The 18,970-nt window shown below is 35.8% G+C and overlaps 1 protein-coding gene across 1 annotated transcript; it reads left to right on the plus strand.

The window, feature by feature from the left end:
* Nucleotides 1-418: 418 nt before the first annotated feature.
* Nucleotides 419-18,644, plus strand: IRAK1BP1 (interleukin-1 receptor-associated kinase 1 binding protein 1). Its single transcript, XM_012646078.1, has 4 exons — nt 419-749; nt 12,156-12,221; nt 18,060-18,190; nt 18,297-18,644. Exons 1-4 carry the CDS (start codon nt 435-437, stop codon nt 18,565-18,567), a joined length of 783 nt encoding a protein of 260 aa, XP_012501532.1. The 5' UTR covers nt 419-434; the 3' UTR covers nt 18,568-18,644.
* The last annotated feature ends 326 nt before the right edge of the window (nt 18,645-18,970 follow it).

Genomic DNA, 18,970 nt, shown 5'->3' on the forward strand with positions numbered 1-18,970 from the left:
CCTGAGCGGGGACTGTAAAGTCTGAGAAGACAAGGCTGGGTGCACAGGCCCGGGACACCGAAATGCACAAAAGCCCACTGGGCTTCGCCTCCCCCCTCTCGAACTACTTTCACCTGAGCGACGAAGGCGCGGGATGGACGCCTTGCGTGGAAGTGCGGAGGTCACTGAGAAGGGGGCCACAGAAAAAGCCCGCTAAGATTTTTGACCCATAAGGTAAACACGTCAAAAACTTTAACGCGCTCAGCCGGCGTGTGGTAAAAGAGTTGCGGCAAAATCTCCCATGATACAAGTCGCAGTTCGCGCCCTCAGAAGCTCCGGGGCCTCCAAACGCATCCCAGCATCCTTTGCGCCGCTCACAGACAAGCCCTGGCGCGCTTTGGCCCCTTCGGCCACCGTCGGCCTGGAGTTACTATGGAAACCCAGCTGCCATAGCTATGTCTCTGCAACAGACCCCTCCGTCGCGGGTGTTCGTGGAACTGGTTCCCTGGGCTGACCGGGGCCGGGAGAACAATCTGGTTTCGGGCACAGAGACACTACCTGGTCTCCGTCGCCATCTGTCCTCAGCACAGACCCAAACTGCAACCCGCGAGGTACACGTAAGCGGCACCGCAGAGTTGTCTGCTGGCCCGAACAGGGCGCAGGTGACAGTGCGAGTGAGCAGCACTAAGGAGGCAGCGGCAGAAGCCAAAAAGAGCGTTTGCCGCCGTCTAGACTACATCACGCAGAGCCTCCAGCAGCAAGGTCTGCAGGTAAGAGTTCTGCGGGAGAGGAACTATAAACCACAAGGCACAGAAAGGTCAGCAGATGGTCTGGCCCGTAAGAGCCCCTTGAGGGGAGGTGGAGGTGTGGAGGGTCTTGAGCGTTTAGGACGGCTTTGTCGCATCGGTATTCCAGGACTAGAGGACCTGGCAAAGTGAATCTTTGACCTATCCTTCTCCTAGATGAAAGCATTATTGGCTGCAGTGAACTTGAAAAATAAAAGAATGCAAATTAGGTAGGTTATCTGGCGGTATTTTCTGGAATGATTTTGTTTTTCAACTTGAAATGATGAAATGTTAAACTTGAAATGTTAGATGTAAATGCTTGCCCAAGTCAGTACTGGACACTAAGTATTTTTTGTCTTGCTTTTATTCTGCACCGTGGAACTGGTAAGTGAAGAGCACGACTTGCTTCCTCCCAACCATGTAAAGCTTTGCATGGAATGGTTCGTCAGTATTTTACACAAACAGTAACTTTGGGGAGTGGGGAAGAGGTTGCATCCATTTTCATTTTATAAGGATTCGCATAAAATGTTTCCAGCTTTATTTAGTTTTAACTTCAAAAATAAAAAAACTAACCCAGTATTGTCAATATGACATATATGAAATACTTCTACTTACTTACCAGAGATGTCCGTAAGATAAATCACTAAACAAATCTTACTTTAAGCCTACTTATAAGGAAAGGGAGAAAAATGAACCAGCCTTATTTAATGTGCACAATAGCCCTGTTAGACATGTTTTAATATCCCCATTGTCTGGATTTGAAGAGGCTAAATGATGCTCCGAACTTTAGCCAGGGCAGTATCTAAACTCATGTATTACTGAAACCAAAATCTAGGTTGTTTCCAACTATACCAGGCTCCAGATAATTAGAATGAAAGAAAATTAGAAACCATAGAAGTCAACTGTCTGAATTTCCTCATTTTACAGAAAAAGACCCTAAAAACTGGAGTTATGATTTATCCAGGGTAATATTAAGTTGTTAAAAGTGCAGTCTTGCTTCCCAGTCTATTGAAATGCCATACTCCCAAAGAGCAAGTCTTTATTTTAGTAAGAAAATATATTTACATTGCACTTACAAACATAAGAGTTATTAAAAAGTCATTTGGAAAAAGATTTTACAATTTAGAAAAATTCAAATGCTAATTATAAATAACAAAAGTGCATTTAATATGTAGAAAAATATTTCCTTAAAAAACTGCTGCCAGTTCTGCAGTCCTATTTGAATAATGTAACAAATTAAGTCATTTACATTAAATGTAAAGTGAGCTCACATGGCTCTAACTTCTGATATATAAAACAAAATAAATTACAAAGTCTAACCTACAGTGATTAAATCAAGAGTCAGTGTTCAAGGCAAAACACAGAAAGAACAATACCCTCCCAATTATCTGTGCTAGTGGAGGAAAGCAGTGATAAAAAAGATAATTTGTTCAGCGGATAATACAAAATATTATTTATATTACTTTTCAGGATGAATTATGTGACTTTCTTCCCTTCTCTGTCTTGCTTCCCACTCCCCTGCTTTGTGTTTTTCGAGATCACCTTCAAAATTAACTGTATACAAATCCTTGTCTTAGGATCTGTTTCTAGGGGTCTTTACAGACCCCTTATTCATTTTAAACTTTGGAATCTTGGGTTGGGAGGTTTATAAACATCACTCCCCTGCTTAAAGGGCTCTTCATAATCCAAACTCCTTTGCTTAATAGATGGAGCCTCTAACTCTCTACCCTCATTTCCTATCATCTCTCTTCCCTCTCTGCTAGCTGACTTCTGTTGGTTTTTCCTTTAAGAATCAGCCCAAGCTCACCTTCTTGGCATTTTGTTCCTAACATAATACTAATCTCTGCCATACAACACTCCACTCCACACTTGCAGTAAAACTTATCACCCTGTATTATAATTCTTGATTTCTTTATCTCTCCTCCATATTGTAAACCTCTCCAGAGCAGAGACCATTTGTCTTCTTTTGCATTCATGGGTTATGTTTCATACACATTACATACATAATGTCTACTCAGAAAGTGCCTTTTAAAAGAATAATAGAAAAAAATGAATAAACTATTAGTTCAGCTATATTATAGATCATATATTTATGAGCTTGTATGAAAGTAACCCTTACTTTAATGTTGTTTTCATATAAGAAATATTTTAAAGTTCTAAGTAGTATATATTCATTCAACCAACAAATGTTAAGCATTCCCTATCACTGTTCATTTCTAAATAGCACTTACCATAATATTATCTTAGTTCATTTGGGCTGCTATATTGAAATACTATAGAGTAGGTAGCCTCCAAACAACAGAAATTTATTTCTCATAATCCTGGAGGCTGGGCAGTCCAAAATCAAAGTGCTAGCAGATTTGGTGTCTGGTGAATACTAGCAAGAATTACCCTGACATCCCTGCTTTCCCTTTATTTTCTCTTCTCTCCTATTATAGGCATAAAATGACCTCACAATGTCTGATCCTCCCTTCCACAAAATTGCTTCCATCACGCAGGATGTATGTCTAAGTTCTAGCGCAAAAGAGGACTATGAGTGAATGCTGAAAGGACAGTTTTGTGAACTCTTTTAACATATTGTGTTAGGAACATTATTGTAGGATTCCACTAACAGAGTGAAACCAAAAGAGAGACCCTTTCTCTACTTTTTGCTTCATAACAGACCACCTCAACCACCATGACACCACCATCAGGAAATACTGTGTCCACAGGAGCAGCAGAAGAGAACTTTCTATATATAATGATGAAATATCAAGACGTATGGTTCTTGCAGTGGACTAAATGTGTCCCCCAAAAATTCATATGTTGAAACCTAACTTCTCAGTGTGATGGTATTTGGAGGTGGGACCTTTGGGAAGTGATTAGATCATGAGGGTGGGGCTGTTTTATAAATGAGAACTCTCAGGACCAGAGTGATTATTGGCTGATAGCTTGCCCATGGTCATACAGCTGGGAAGTGGCAAAATGTAGACTCTGACCAAGAAATTTGACCTCAAAGCCCATGCTCTTGACCGCTACAGGATGTTGGTGCTTTATTCTCTTGGCAGTGGGTGATTGAGGTTTTAGGTAGCAGATGCTATTGATACCCTCCACTTATATCTCTTGGCACTTCACATTTGTGTGCATGCAGTCCCAACTTCCATCTGCCAACATTTGTGAATTCTTTGGCTGAAAGTGAAAGTTTTCCCTGGCTGCGGGAATCCACTCTGCCTACAAGTGGGGCCATCCAGTAGTGCCAGGGAACTAATATCCCGTTCCCCAACCCTATCAACCTTTAACTGAAGGCCCATGTGGAACTGGAATGACTGAGGGAAGTGAATGGAAAGAGATCCCCTCTTTCTCACCCCTTGGGTAGAATAATTCTGAGGCACGTGTTTTACTCTGGTTCTCAGAGTTTCTCTGCAGGATTAAATTTGAGTTACCCACAGTGGTAATTTGCTTGACAACACACCCTTTAGTGACTTTCTTCCCTTGTCTGTCTTGCTTCCGACTCCCCTCCTTTTGTTTTTTGAGATCACCTTCAAAATTAACTGTATACAAATCCTTGTCCTAGGATCTGTTTCTAGGGGTACCCAGATTTAGATGGGAAGTAGTAGGAACAGATTGAACATATGCTTAGCTACAGTTTTTCATTATTAAAAATGGTAACAATGGCCAGGCGTGGTGGTTCGCGCTTGTAATCCTAGCACTCTGGGAGACTGAGGTGGGAGGATTGCTCAAAGTCAGGAGTTTGAGACCAGCCTGAGTAAGAGTGAGACCCCGTCTCTACTAAAAATAGAAAGAAATTAGCTGGACAACTAAAAATATATAGAAAAAATTAGCTGTGCATGGTGGCACATTCCTGTAGTCCCAGCTACTCGGGAGGCTAAGTCAGAAGGATTGCTTGAGCCCAAGAGTTTGAGGTTGCTGTGAGCTAGCCTGACGCCACAGCACTCTAGCCCAGGCAACAGAGCAAGACTCTGTCTAAAAAAAAAAAAAAAAAAAGTGACAAGATGAATGTCATTGTAGTTATATGTTTATGCATCTCCTTAATTACAGGGTGAGTATCCCTGATCCAAAATGCTTGGGACCAAGACTGTTTCAGATTTTGGATTTTGGGGGGTTTTGGAATATTTCCATATATGCTTACCGATCGAATATTCCTAATCCAGAAATCCAAAATTTGAAATGTTCCAGTTAGCATTTACTTTAAGCATCGTGTCAGGGCTCAAAAAGTTTCAGATCTTGGAGCATTTCAGGTTTTCACATTAGGGAGATACTGATCTGGTAATGTTTGGACATTAATTCCTGGGTTATGCATCTTTGAAGGCTTATGAAAAATTATACTCTAGGAAGATAAGTTTATACTTTTACCATGTGGCAGAGTAGGCATTATTTTTTTCTTTAATTTTGCCAGTGCAGTAGTTCAAAAAATGATACTGTTATTTCTTTTTTTGAACATTTGAAGTTAAACTTTTTTGTGTAAATTTCCAGTTCATAATACTTTGCCCATTTTTCTATCATCTTTATTAATTTGTAATAGCAATCTTTTAGGTCTTCTTTATCTCCTCCTAAGATTCCTCATCTCAAGACCATCAGGCCCCAACGATCATCATGGAAATCCTTGGTTTAGCTTAGTTGCACAAAAGGTAGCATGTTCAGTGGTTAGAGGTGGCCTGGGAAGAAAGGGGGTCAGGCCAGGCCCTTGGGGATTCCCTGATCTCCACTGGGCCACCCACTTAAAAATTAAGATGATCAATAACTTGTCATATATTGCAAAAAAAGTTTCCCAGTTTTTTATTTTGTCATATAACTTAAAGTATTATATACTCAAAATTTTAAAGTTTTATATAAATAAATTTTTTAATTTTTTCTGCATGTTTTCTGCCTATTATGTGATGCTTATTGGGTCCTTCCAAAGCCTAAGGCTATATAGCTATTAACTAACATTTCCTAGAATCTTTAGGAACTGTTGATAGTGTATTAAATATTTACACTGTGCTTGGATTTTACTTTGGTATGGGATAAGGGTTTTGTTTTCTGTTAATAGATAAGTAGTGGTACTGAGGCCATTTATTGAAGTCTGTCTTTCCCTTACTCCATGTGCAAGAACCTATCTCAAACTGCCTTTAAAAATAAAAATTACTGTTTTACATAACTGAAAAGTGTAAATTGTAATATGGACTTTCAGGTATGATATGGTCAAGGCTGTATGTATTTTGATGCAGTTCTCTTGGCCTTACCTGTATCTTCCTTCATGACCAACATGTCTCCATATACCTGGAACTGCTCAAGTTTTAAAACTGGCAGGCCCAAGTCTCAGGAACTTTCTTAGTTCCAGGTTAACAGGGACACTTGATCACCTTGTTTATTCACTACATGACAGTAGTGTACTCCCCTTTCCCCATTGTGACAATCAAAAATGTTTCTAGACATTTTCAAATGTCCGTTGGGGGTCAGAATCAGCCTCTGCTCAAAAACCACTGCCCTATAGATAAGCAAGAGATCTCATACACTATGTGGGAACCCAGCAGCCAGACCACCAGGAGTATATCTATAGTGAAGCAAAGTTAGGTTTATTTAGCATGATGCAGCAAAGAAGAATGCATCCCAAAGGACCTTAGAAGTGTTTCAGAAACAGGGAATAAGGGAGGATCCTCTTAAAGGTTTTCGGCTTGTGTTGAGTGGTTTCGAGGAAGGATGGGTGAAGCAGGCAGGGGTATTTGGTAATTGGCTATTTTCTTCATTTTTTTTTTTATTCACAGGAAACCCAGAGAATTAAAGTTGAGCTAGAGTTGCCTTTGGTGAAGGCACAGCAATCAAGCAGAGAAAGAATGCTAATCATTGTTCTGGTTGCAGTTCTGTTAGTTTGTTAGAAACTTTGGCTCTGTTAAAAACTTCTGGGTGGAGAACCTGCAGCCTCAAGATGTGGCCCTCCAGATACTTAAGCACAGTCCCTCAACCACATCCAAACTTCACAGAACAAATGCCTTTATTAAAATTTAGATTTACTCAAAAGTCTGCACTCAAGGATCCAGAAGGCCACATGTGGCCCCAAGGCCACAGGTTCCCCACCCTGTACACACTTGCCTTTACAATTCACTGGCTAAATCATGTAAGTATTTTACTGCTTCTAAGACTGTTTTATTTTTCAGAGAGAAAGACAATAATGTAAAGGAAATTTAGTAGAGAATGAAGTCTTTTCAACAAATGGTGCTGTAACAGTTGAATGTCCATATACAAAAAGTGAACCTCCACACATACCTCATACCTTATACAAAAATTTGTTCAGAATGGATCAATATTGAGCAAGTGATATCTGTTGCCTATTATCAGGATAGAAGTCTAAGCACTTTTGCCCACTGTATTTTGATATTAGAGTCACCAAGAAAACATAGTGCAGTCAAGCACTGGATGGAACAATACTTTATTCACTTAGAAAAGAGACAGAGCAAGATCTATTTCATTAGTAGGCATCAGTCCTCTGTGGCCAGCAGGTCCCTCCTGGCAGCTAATGCAGGGAAGTTGATCTGTATGCCTGCCTCTTGTGCTACAACAGAAGGACCCTATCTCCTCCCTGCAGGGGACAGACATAGCAGTGAGGTTGGACAGGTGCCGTAAGATACATGCTTAAGCAGAACAAAGAAGGACATGTTGAGTCTAAAATGGGAAAAGATTCCATGCAAGAAAACAAGCCCAGCACAAGCTGTGAGGACATTTTATCTCTTGGTAAGGAAGTGTTCCAGGGCCAAGGCCCATTCTTAGGCAACTGAGTGGGGGTCAAAAGACTGTATGTGTGAGATTGCCTTTCCCAATGGTAAAACAAAAAATTCTAGAAGAAAGTATGGAAGAAAATCTAAGTGGCGTTAGGATCGAAGATGAGTTTTTAGATATAGAGGTTGGGTATCCCAAATCCAAAAATCCAAGTATCATTTTGGTGCTCAAAAAATTTTGGATTTTGGAGCATTTCAGATTTCAGGTTTTTGGATTTGGTATGCTCATCTTTTGTTACCAAAAGCACAATCCATGAAACAAACAAATAGACAGATAGGTTGTACTTTATCAAAATTAAAAACTTGCTTTATGAAGACATTGTTAAGAAAATGAAAAGGCAATCTACAGACTGGGAAAAAATATTTGTAAATTATGTATCTGATAAAGGACTTGTATCAAGAATATAAAACTCTTAATGCAACGATAAGAAAACAAACAGCTCAATAAAAAATACACAAATTATCTGAACAGACCACCAAAGAATATATACAGATGGCAAATAAACACATGAAAAAATGTTCAACATTACTTGTCATTAGAGAAATGGAAATTAAAACCACAATGCAACAAGACACCACTATGTACCTATTAGAATGGCTAAAATCCAATAACACTGATGATATCAAATGTTGGGAAGGGTGCAGAGCAACAGGAATTCTCATTCATTGCTGATGGGATTGCAAAATGATACAGCCACTTTGGAAGATAGTCTTACAGTTTCTTACAAAGTTAAAAGTCGACTTACCATGGAAACCAGCACTCCAGGGTAATTTATCCAAGTGAATTGAAAACTTAATTTCATATAAAAATTTGCACACAAATATTTATAGTAGCTTTATTCATAATTTCCAAAACTGTAAGTAGCCAAGGTGTCTTTCTACAGGGGAATGGATAAACAAACTGTGCAAAAGAGTATTTATTATTCAGCAATAAAAAGGTATGAGAATTGATTAACAGAACAACATGAGTGAATCTTAGATGCATATTACTAAGTGAAAGAAGCCAGACCCAAGTGGTTTATATTTTATGACTCCATTCATATGATATTCTGGAAAAGGCAAAACTATGGGGACTGAAAACAGATCAGGGTTGACGGGTTATTGGAGGGGAGAGTGGTTGACTATTGGGTATGCATGGAGGAACTTTTCAGGTGAAACAACTATTCTCTGTGGTACTGGGATTGCGGGTGCATGAATGTATACATTTTTCAAAGCCCATAGAGCTGTAAAATCACAAAAAATAAACACTAATGTATGCAAACTGAGAAAAAAGGCATTAAAGAGGCTATCAGAGGATCAATCCCAGGATAGAATTTAGAGTGCAACAAATGAACCCAAGTCTACCCCAAATGAGTTACATAACTGCACTGAAGGGGACAGGGAAGGAGTGTCCTAAGTAACTAGATAATGATGTTTTGACTGGAGGCTGTAAGGATAAAAATGAAAGCTACATAAACCCTATACTCCAATTGGTAAATTTGTTTTGCAAGGGGGTACTAGTTAATTCTGAAACCACTTTACATGTATACTGGGATTGAACAAATAAGTAAGTGGATAATGGATGGTGGGAGCCAGGTTTCTCACTACTGGAGAGGGAAGTTACAGATAGGAAGTGAAGGTTAGAGTGAATTCTGTGATTCTGAATTAGAGTTGGAAACATCAGTGTGAAATCATGTTTAGCTTTGTTTATATATAGGTGGAAAGCTACAGAAATAATGTATATGTATATGTACATTGGTATTTTATATATACTATATATGTGTATATATAAAATATGTGTATATATATATATATGTATAAAATATGTGTGTGTGTGTGTGTGTGTGTGTGTGTGTGTGTGTGTGTGTGTAAGACCTAGCTCTGTCCACTGAGAAGGACTAATAGAAGGAATGACATCCCAGTAGCAGTGAGCAGTCTCAACATTCAGATCCTGTTCTAAATACCAATCTCAAAGAAAAGGTACTGTGCTTCTTGGAGAAATGATTGATTCTAGGGCAGGGCAGGGAAACTACATAAGCCTGTAGCATCTTATACCAGAAAGTAAAGAAGTGCTCAAAAAATAAAGGATGGGGGTATGTCAAAGGGATAAAAGAGCTAACCTGAAAGAAATCCCAAAGGCCAAAGCTAAAACAATTTGAGCAACAAAATAAAGTAGTATATATTGAGTGAGTGTGGACCATACTTAGTCACTTGCCGCTAATTAATAAAACATGGAAAGGGAAAAATAGTAACTTTATAGTGGAGGAACCTGACAAACACTACCTTAACCAAGTGACCAACGTTAACATCATGAGTAATGTCATGTGGATATCATGTACTGCATGATGTGTTGTGATGACAAAGGTATTTCACCTGTGGTATTCTTTCCTAAAACTTATAACCACAGTCTAATCATAACAAAATGTCAAAAAAACCCAAAGTGAGGGATGTTCTTCAAAATACATGACCAAAACTTTCAGTGTCATGAAAAATAAGAGAAGACTGAGAAATCATCAAGACCAGAGAAGACTAAGGAGACATGATGAATTAATGCAATGCAGTATCATGGATTTGATCCTAGGTAGTAAAAAGGACATTAATGGAAAAACTGGTGAAATCCAAATAAAGTTTGGAGTTTAGTTTATGGTAATGGACCAATGTTGGCTTTTTAGTTTTGAAAAATTTACTACAGTAATATAAGATAATAATATCAAAGAAGTCTGAAACTGAGGTATGTGGGAACTCTATACTATCTTGGTAACTTTTTTATAAATTTAAAATTATTCCAAAAGTTTATTTTAAAAAGTTCAGAACAGTATATAGAATATAATTTTATGAAAAAGTCTGTGCAAAAATCTAGATATGTTTTTATGTATTGATAGATGGTTTAGTAAAATGTTTACTAAAATATTAACAGCAATAGGGCTTGCAGACATAATTACTTTCTTGTTCTTTTCTCTAATATTAGATTTTCTTTAATATGTGTTATTTTTATTTTAAAAAAAACTATTAAAAACAAAAAGCAATAAAGGATACTTTTCTTTCCAACTACCTTTCTAAAATTATTTCTCTAGTAATTTTTTTTTCAGAAGTTTTATATGTGTTTATCAAGTAAAGTGAGGGGAAAAAATTGAAAAAAGAGATATCCAAAAAAAGGAAGAAATATGTTTACATGCCATTAAAGAATAGTAGATAACAGAAAAGTTTCTTGTTACTCAAGTGAAAAAAGCTGATTACAAGCACTATATACAGAACAGTAGTCCCCCCTTATCCACAGTTTAGTTACCTGCAGTCAACCTCAGTCTAAAAATATTAAATGGAAAATTCCAGAAATAATTCATGCTTTTAAATTGCACACCATTCTGGGTAACACCATGAAATCTTGCAGCATCCTGCTCCATCCTACCTGAGATGTGAATCATCGTTTTGTCCAGCATATCCATGCTGTATATTCTAACTGCACATTAGTTACTTAGTAACTGTCTCAGTTATCTGAGCAAAAACACACAGTATATACATGGTTTGGTACTGTCCATGGTTTCCGGCATCCACTGGGGCTCTTGGAACATAGCCCCTGTGGATAAGGGGAGGCTACGGTACTGTTTTGTACTTATCTGTATTCTAAATTTTCTCTAATGTGCAGGTATTACCTTTATAATAAAAATGGCATTAATATTTTCATGGGAGTGACACATCAGATCTATAACTGGAACTTCAAATACTCAGGTTAAAGCTTTTTAGAAATTTTCTGGATAGCATAAGCTACCTATAATTAGTTTATATCTTAAAATTTAGATGCAGCCATATCCCCTGCAAAATAGCTTATAATTAAATTATTGTTTGGCATAAAATCATTATATATTTATTAAGCATATATTTTGAGATACAAAAAAATTATATAAAATATAAGTTTTACTTATTCCCAAGGATGAGAGTAGCTGACAACTGAATTTCACTGAGTTTCACCGAATTCAAAAACCCTTTTCAAAAGTAAATAAGAAATTTAACTTTATCAGAATTATGTACCCTGTATTTACCCTGAGAATTAAAAAGTATTAATATTACTTTTCTAAAAACAAACTGGCTCAGATCCAGTATTTTCAAGGAACATTTATATCATAATAGTACAGCATCTACTTTGCTGAGTGCCTTCTCTATGCCAAGTCCTTTATATACAACTTCTCATTAAATGCTCAAAACAGTTCTATATGGTGCACATAGTTCTATATTCTACCTTCTTTTATAAATGTGGAAACTGAGGCTCAGAAAACTGAGTAACTTGCCCAAAGTTCCATGTGATAGGTACACAGTAAATTTATATTAAATTATTTATAATTAAACATCTTAAAAACTCAAACTCAAGTATGCTCTATGTACAAATAATTGCTCATATATATCACCCTAAATCCATACTTTCTTTATACGCTAATGTGAAAATTAAATGGAGTGACAATTACCATGAAATTTTAAGCAGCTATTTGTAGGTTTCTGATTATTTTATGTCACTTTTAGGAAAGTTTTAAAACATTAGGCAAAGCAGTTCTTTTTTCATACTTTCTATCTTCCTGATTTTAATAATTTCAGGTTTCTAATTTATGTCATACAGTAGTTGCATTTAGTGTCAAACATCTAGTAATCACTCTTGGACTTTCTGTTTCAGGCAGAAAATGTGACTGTGACAAAGGATTTTAGAAGAGTGGAAAATGCTTATCATATGGAAGCAGAGGTATAGACTTAAATAATTGGAACCAGCATGACTCTGTGGGGATGATTTGTCGTTTATTTTTATTCTTGAACTGAAATGAACAGGAGAAATGCTTCTCTTGATATTGATAAAGGATTATTTTTCTAAAAATCGTTGTGGTGTTATATATCTGTTTGAGCTTTTAAAATTAATGAGATTAATTTAAGAGAAATTATTTAAATTGAATAAAAATAGCAAGTGGGAAATAGTTAATTGCCACCTGAATAAAATTTAGTAATATCACCTAGTAAGTAGGAAACACTAGAGGAGAGAAATTTCTTTACAGATAAAAAGCAAATGGATAAAGTGGTAACATGAAAGATTGAAACATTTTTCAACATTCTTTTGTTTGGTAGTGTAATTTTACTGTGTTGTGGTAAGTATTATTTAATAAAAACCACTCAACCTTTACACAAATTAAAAAGAACAAAACTATTTTCAGTACACCCAATTAATAACATTTAGTTCCTACTTTTATTTATCTTTAAAGATTTGATGATCGGGATTTTATGAAATTAGAGTATGTTCTAGTTGTGGTTGGATTGCAGGACTGCTATCCATTTCTGATTCCAAACATTTTGGGGTATGTACTTAATCCATGCTCCCTCTTTGTCCCAGGAAACAAGGAAGAGTGTGTTATAGTTGAATCTTGTTTGTTGAATGAGAGAATCTCTGTCTTTAGAGGTAGAAAATACCTCCAGAAATCACCTGATCCTGTCTACAAGCATATATTATTTTTCTGGTTTTAAGGGAGTGATCTTAGGTTCAAATAACACAGGCCCAGAATTCTCAAAGGTCATATATCAAGAATTAGAATGAAAATTGGAACCCTAGATTCTTATCTCTTGAAATAGTGATTTCCACAATGTTTGTTTGTTGCCCCAGTGCAGACTTTAATCATTTTGTGATTTTTTCAACTTAAAATTAAATTATCTCAAGGATTTTTTTAAGTACTCATTATGATTTTAGAGACCATTTGGCAAAAGTTCCTTTGTAGTACTGAGGACTGAAAAACACCTTTCAAAACAAGATGAAGTGCAGTCTTGTAAGATTCCAAATTATAGAGGTTAAAAGCTGGGAGTATGTTATAGTACTCCTTCAGTAGTTATTACCTGTTTAGACTTCAGATTGTAATGAACATAGATAGAAGCAGATCATCTTAGTTGAGGAGGTTTATTCTGAGGATACACAAGGAGTAAAGAGGAAAAGGAAACAGCCCCAGCAACGACATAGCCAAGCTTCATGGAAAACGAATGTTATTCAGATCACTGAGTTGTTCTAGGGACTGACCTTCCAGGTGCAGAAGAGAGCATTAGAGCTGCTTGTTTTAAAACATGACTAAATGAGGATTTGGCTAAAGTCTGTTCCTCTTTCTTCTGCTTTACTTACCTTTTTAATGTTTTATATTCAAATTTCTTAAAAGAGGATCTGATTATATTTTGTATAGGGCTCCGTGGGCCAGAACCCACACAATTTATTCTGTGGGTATAAAGTTACAGTTATCCAAATGAATAAGTTTTAGATGCCTGCTATACAACATAGTGCCTGTGTTAGCACAATGCTGTACACTGAAAAATTTGTTAAGAGGGTAGGTCTCGTGTTAAGTGTGCTTAGGGTTAGCTGAACTTTCTGTATCTGTGGATTTATAATTCTCATCAAGTTTGGAAACTTTTTGGTCATTATTTCTCCACATATTTTTCTTGTCCCCTATTCTCCTCTCCATTTGGGACTCCAATTATATGTCTATTAGGCTACTTGAAATTGTTCCACAGCTCACTGGTTCATTTGTATGTCTTTTTTTGTGTTTTATTTTAGATAGTTCTTATTGCTGTGTTTTCAGGTTTACTAAGCTTGTCTTGTTTAATGTCTAATTTCCTGTTAATTCTATTCAGTGTATTTTTTTATCTCATACATTGTAGTTTTCATCTCTAGAAGTTCCGTTGAGTCTTTTTATATTAATATTCCATGTGTCTACTTAACTTTTGAGCATGTGAATTACAGTTATAATAACTTTAAATGACCTTGTCTTTTAATTCTGACATCTGTGTCAGTTTTTGGTTGGTTCGAAATACAAAAAAATATACTAATGCACACTATAATCACATTGCTCAAAACCAGTAATAAATCTTAAAACAGCCAGAGGAAAAAGACATGTTATGTACAAAGGAACAAAAACAAGACAACAGATTTCTTGTTGAAAATAATGCAAGGGAGGAGACAGGGGAGCAACATCTTTAAAGTACTGAAAGGGAAAAAAAAAACCTATAAACCTAGAATTCTATATCCAGCAAAAATAGTATTCAAAAACAACGGCCAATTAAAGACCTTTTCAGTAAGCTGAAAGATTCATTACTTGTAGACCTGCACTATGAGAAATTTAAGTGACATCATTTAGGCCGAAGGAAATGATACCAGAAAGAAATACGACTTTACACAAAGGAATAAAGAGTACTGAAAATGGTAACTATGTGGGTTAATATATGATATTTTTCTTATATAAATCTCTTTAAAACTCTCCATATTTACACAAAAAGTTATTTAAACAAAGTGATAACGATGAACTATAGGGATCATAACATATATAAAAATATATAACAACAATTGCACAAGGGTCAGGAAGGGAAATATAGAAGTACAATGTTGTAAAGTTCTTATGAGAAATGGTATGATATCTTTTTAAGGTAGATTGTGGTAAGTTAAACATGTATCCTATAATAAAGCAAATACTATGATAACAACAAATTATAGCTAATAAGCCAATGAAGGATATACAATAGAATAATAAAAATATAATACAAAAGAAGATATAAAATGAGAAAAGGGGGAACAAAGAAGAAACAAATAGAAAATAAACAGCAAGATCACAGGGTTAAATTAACCATGTCAACAATCACATTTAATGTGAATGGTCTAAATACCTTTATTAAAAGGCAGATATTTTAGATTGTATAAAAAAGTAAACTCCACCTTTATGCTTCCTGAGAGTAGTGTACTTTAAGTATGAAGGCATAAATTAGTAAGAGTAATGGGATAAAAAAAGATATGCCATGCTAACATGAATCAAAAGAAAGCTGAAGTGGCTATAATAATATCAGACAAAGTAGATTTCAGAGCAAAGAATATTATCACAGATAAAAAACATCATTTCATAATGATAAATGAGTCCATTAATCAATAGGGCATACAATCCTAAATACTTAAATACCTAATAACAAAGGTTAAAAATACTTCAGGCAAAAATGATAGAACTGCAAAGAGAATTAAGTCTACAGTTTTAGTGGAAGATTTCAATACCCTCTTTTCAATAATTAATAAAACCAGTAGACAAAATCAGCAAGAATATAATATTTGAATAACACTTTTAACCAATTTGACCTGCTTGATATATATAGAACACTCAATCTAAAAACATCTTCCTACACATTCCTTTCAAGTGCACATGGAACATTTGCCAAGATAGACTATATTCTGGATCGTAAAACAAGTCTTGATAAATCTTTATTCATAATAGCCCCAAACTGAAAGCAATCTAAATGTTTTTCCAACTGTGGTTACATCCACATAGCAGAATACTACTCAGCATAAGAGGAACAAACTATTATGCAACAACATGGATGAATTGCAGATGCATTATGCTTAGTAAAGAAGTGAGTCTCAAAAGGCTATATACTGTGTGTTTCCATTTATATGACATTCTGACAAAGACAAATCTGTAGCAATGGAGAACAGATTAATCATTGCCAGGGTTTTGAAGTTGGGAAAGAAATTGATAGTAAAGGGATTACTTGAAGGAATTTTGAGGGGTGATGGAACAAGTCTAAATATTTGTTATGGTTGTTACAGAGCTCTATACATTTCTCAAAATTAACAGAACTGGCTTGGTAGTGGCACACACCTACAGTCCCAGCTACACTGGGGGCTGAGGCAGGAGGATCACTTGAGCCCAGGAGTTCAAGGCCACCCTGGAGACCCTGTCTCCTAGATAAAATTAAATTAAATTGCTAGAACTCTACCACAAAATAAGAATGTGTTTAGTGTGTAAAATGCAAAAAATAAAATAAAAATTGCCATGAAGTGACAATGGATATCTGGGATTCTTTATGCCAGTGGTCCCCAACATTTTTGGCACCAGGGACCGGTTTCATGGAAGACAATTTTTCCATGGACTGGGGCGTGAGGGGATGGTTTGGGGATGATTCAAGCACATTACATTTATTGTGCACTTTATTTCTATTATTGTAATATGTAATGAAATAATTATACAACTCACCATAATGCAGAATCTAATGCTGCCACTGATCTGACAGGAGGCGGAGCCCAGGTGGTGATGTGAGTGATGGGGAACAGCTGTAAATACAGATGAAGCTTCCCTTGCTCACTCACCTGCCACTCAGCTCCTGCTGTGCAGCCTGGTTCCTAACAGACTATGGACTGATACAGGTCCGTGGCCCAGAGATTGGGGACCGCGGCTTTATACTGTTAACTCTACTTCTGTGTGTGTTTGAAAATTCCCATACTAAGAAGTTTAAAAAGCTGAAAAGAAACTATGATGGTAGGAGAGATCCACAAGAATAGGAATCCAAATATTGCATGCCCAGGGATAAAGGATAGGGGAATGAAATGGAAATTATAGAAAAAAGAGAAAAGATTGGTCAAGGGAGTACCATGAAAATAATGTCTTGGAAGCCAAAGGAGCTAGGGATTTGGGAAATGGGGAATAGGCAGGAATAAAGCGTTGGCAGTGTGAAAAAGCAAATGTTAAGAAGCATAAGAGAAGATAAGGAGATCATTGGTAACTTCATAAGCTTTCTTGGGATATTAAATATAAAAGCAGATAAGAGATTAAGAAAAGAAGTAGTGGTAGTGAAATGGAAGCAGAATGGACTGTTCTTTACAAAATTACTTTTTGAAAGATTTTCAATAGAAAGTAGAAACTGGCTCACTACAAGAGAAAATTGCATGCTTTAGAGTAACCCAATCTTGTAATTTAAGGTGATAAATTTAATCTTTGCTCCCTTCCCTGTTGCTGTGACTGATACTTAGTATTGAAACCTGATAGAACATTAGTCTTCAATGAAAAACATTCACCTGATAGAACATCAGTCTTCAGTGAATAACATTCATGATTAAAGGCAGCTGTTCTGCATTGTGTAAGATGAAGTCATCTCACATCTTTCTTTCTCTTTGCTACTCCAGCTTACTCTCCAGTACCTGTACTTTTTTGTTTTACATATTGAGCTTGTGTAAGAGTTCTTTAGAAGAAAGGTTTAGTCCTCTTTCATGAAAAGTTTAAAGACTACAGTTTTAAAGTATTGCTAAACATAAGGACTGCTTCCACATATTTAAAGGCAGAGGACACAGTGAAATAGATTAGCTTCCCACATATGGATCTCAAAATAACTACTGGAAGAAGAAACATACCTCAGTGACAGCAGTGAAGTATGATGTAATTACTGCTAATCAGGAAGCTAACAGTGTAGATTAGACTAAGGAGTCATGAAAAGTTATCAAGGTTAGAATTTAGCCAAATAATAAAGTTGAAGGGTAATCCTCCAATATCATAAAAAGTCTCTGGTTTAAAATGAATTTTAAAATGTTCCAGTCAATATTAGATAAATTTAAAAATTCATAAGCAAAAATATTAGCTTTAATAACAAAATATTAATGTAGTTATAATTATCAAATAGGCTTTTTAAAAAAATCTGTTACATACTAAAACGATATATACTCGTAATCTGGTTTTTTTTACTCACATTTAGAGAAAATTTTGAAACAATACATCAAATGCGAAAATAATATCAAGTGTCATTTCATTTACAGGTCTGCATTACATTTACTGAATTTGGAAAAATGCAAAATATTTGTAACTTTCTTGTTGAAAAGCTAGATAGCTCTGTTGTCATCAGCCCACCCCAGTTCTATCATACTCCAGGTTCTGTTGAGACTCTTCGGTAAGTTTAACCACATCTTTAACTAAGTTACCAATTCTTTAAACAAAACTATTCATTGCCACAGCATTGAATGTCATATTAATACTCTCTGCATTTAATTCCTAAGACGGCAGGCCTGCCTTGCTGCTGTTGAGAATGCATGCCGCAAAGCTCAAGAAGTCTGTAACCTTGTCGGCCAAACCCTAGGAAAACCTTTACTAATCAAAGAAGAAGAAACAAAGGAATGGGAAGGCCAAATAGATGATCACCAGTCATCCAAACTCTCGAGTTCATTAACTGTACAACAAAAAATCAAAAGTGCAACAATACATGCTGCTTCAAAAGTATTTATAACTTTCGAAGTAAAGGGGAAAGAGAAAAAAAAAAAGCATCTTTGAAATTCCAACCAAAATATATTGTATTTGCATCTTTTTATCTATTTTTATACTTTTATAATGTTTGCTTTTGTCCTGAATATATAAGTTGTATAGTAGATAAACTGTTTCTCTCCAAAATCTGTAAATCTTTGAATATAGTCCCATAGAATACTTATGTTCACTTTCTGTTTCTATTTTATTATTTTATCATAAGAATATAATCTGTTAATCAGAAAAGTACAATCTGGCTATATGACACTTTCCTACGTTCTATTATAATTGTGTTATTCCTTACAGCCAATTTCATTTTTCTACAAATGATCCTTTTCTAATTTTGTACATGTTTGAAATGAATATAAGTTGGATAAAATGTTTAGAAAAAAATTTCAGGATCACAGTTTTTGTGAAGTGAAATATGCTTTAT

This window comes from Propithecus coquereli, unplaced genomic scaffold, assembly GCF_000956105.1.
Source record: "Propithecus coquereli isolate 6110/MARCELLA unplaced genomic scaffold, Pcoq_1.0 Scaffold24, whole genome shotgun sequence".
Taxonomy (NCBI): domain Eukaryota; kingdom Metazoa; phylum Chordata; class Mammalia; order Primates; family Indriidae; genus Propithecus; species Propithecus coquereli.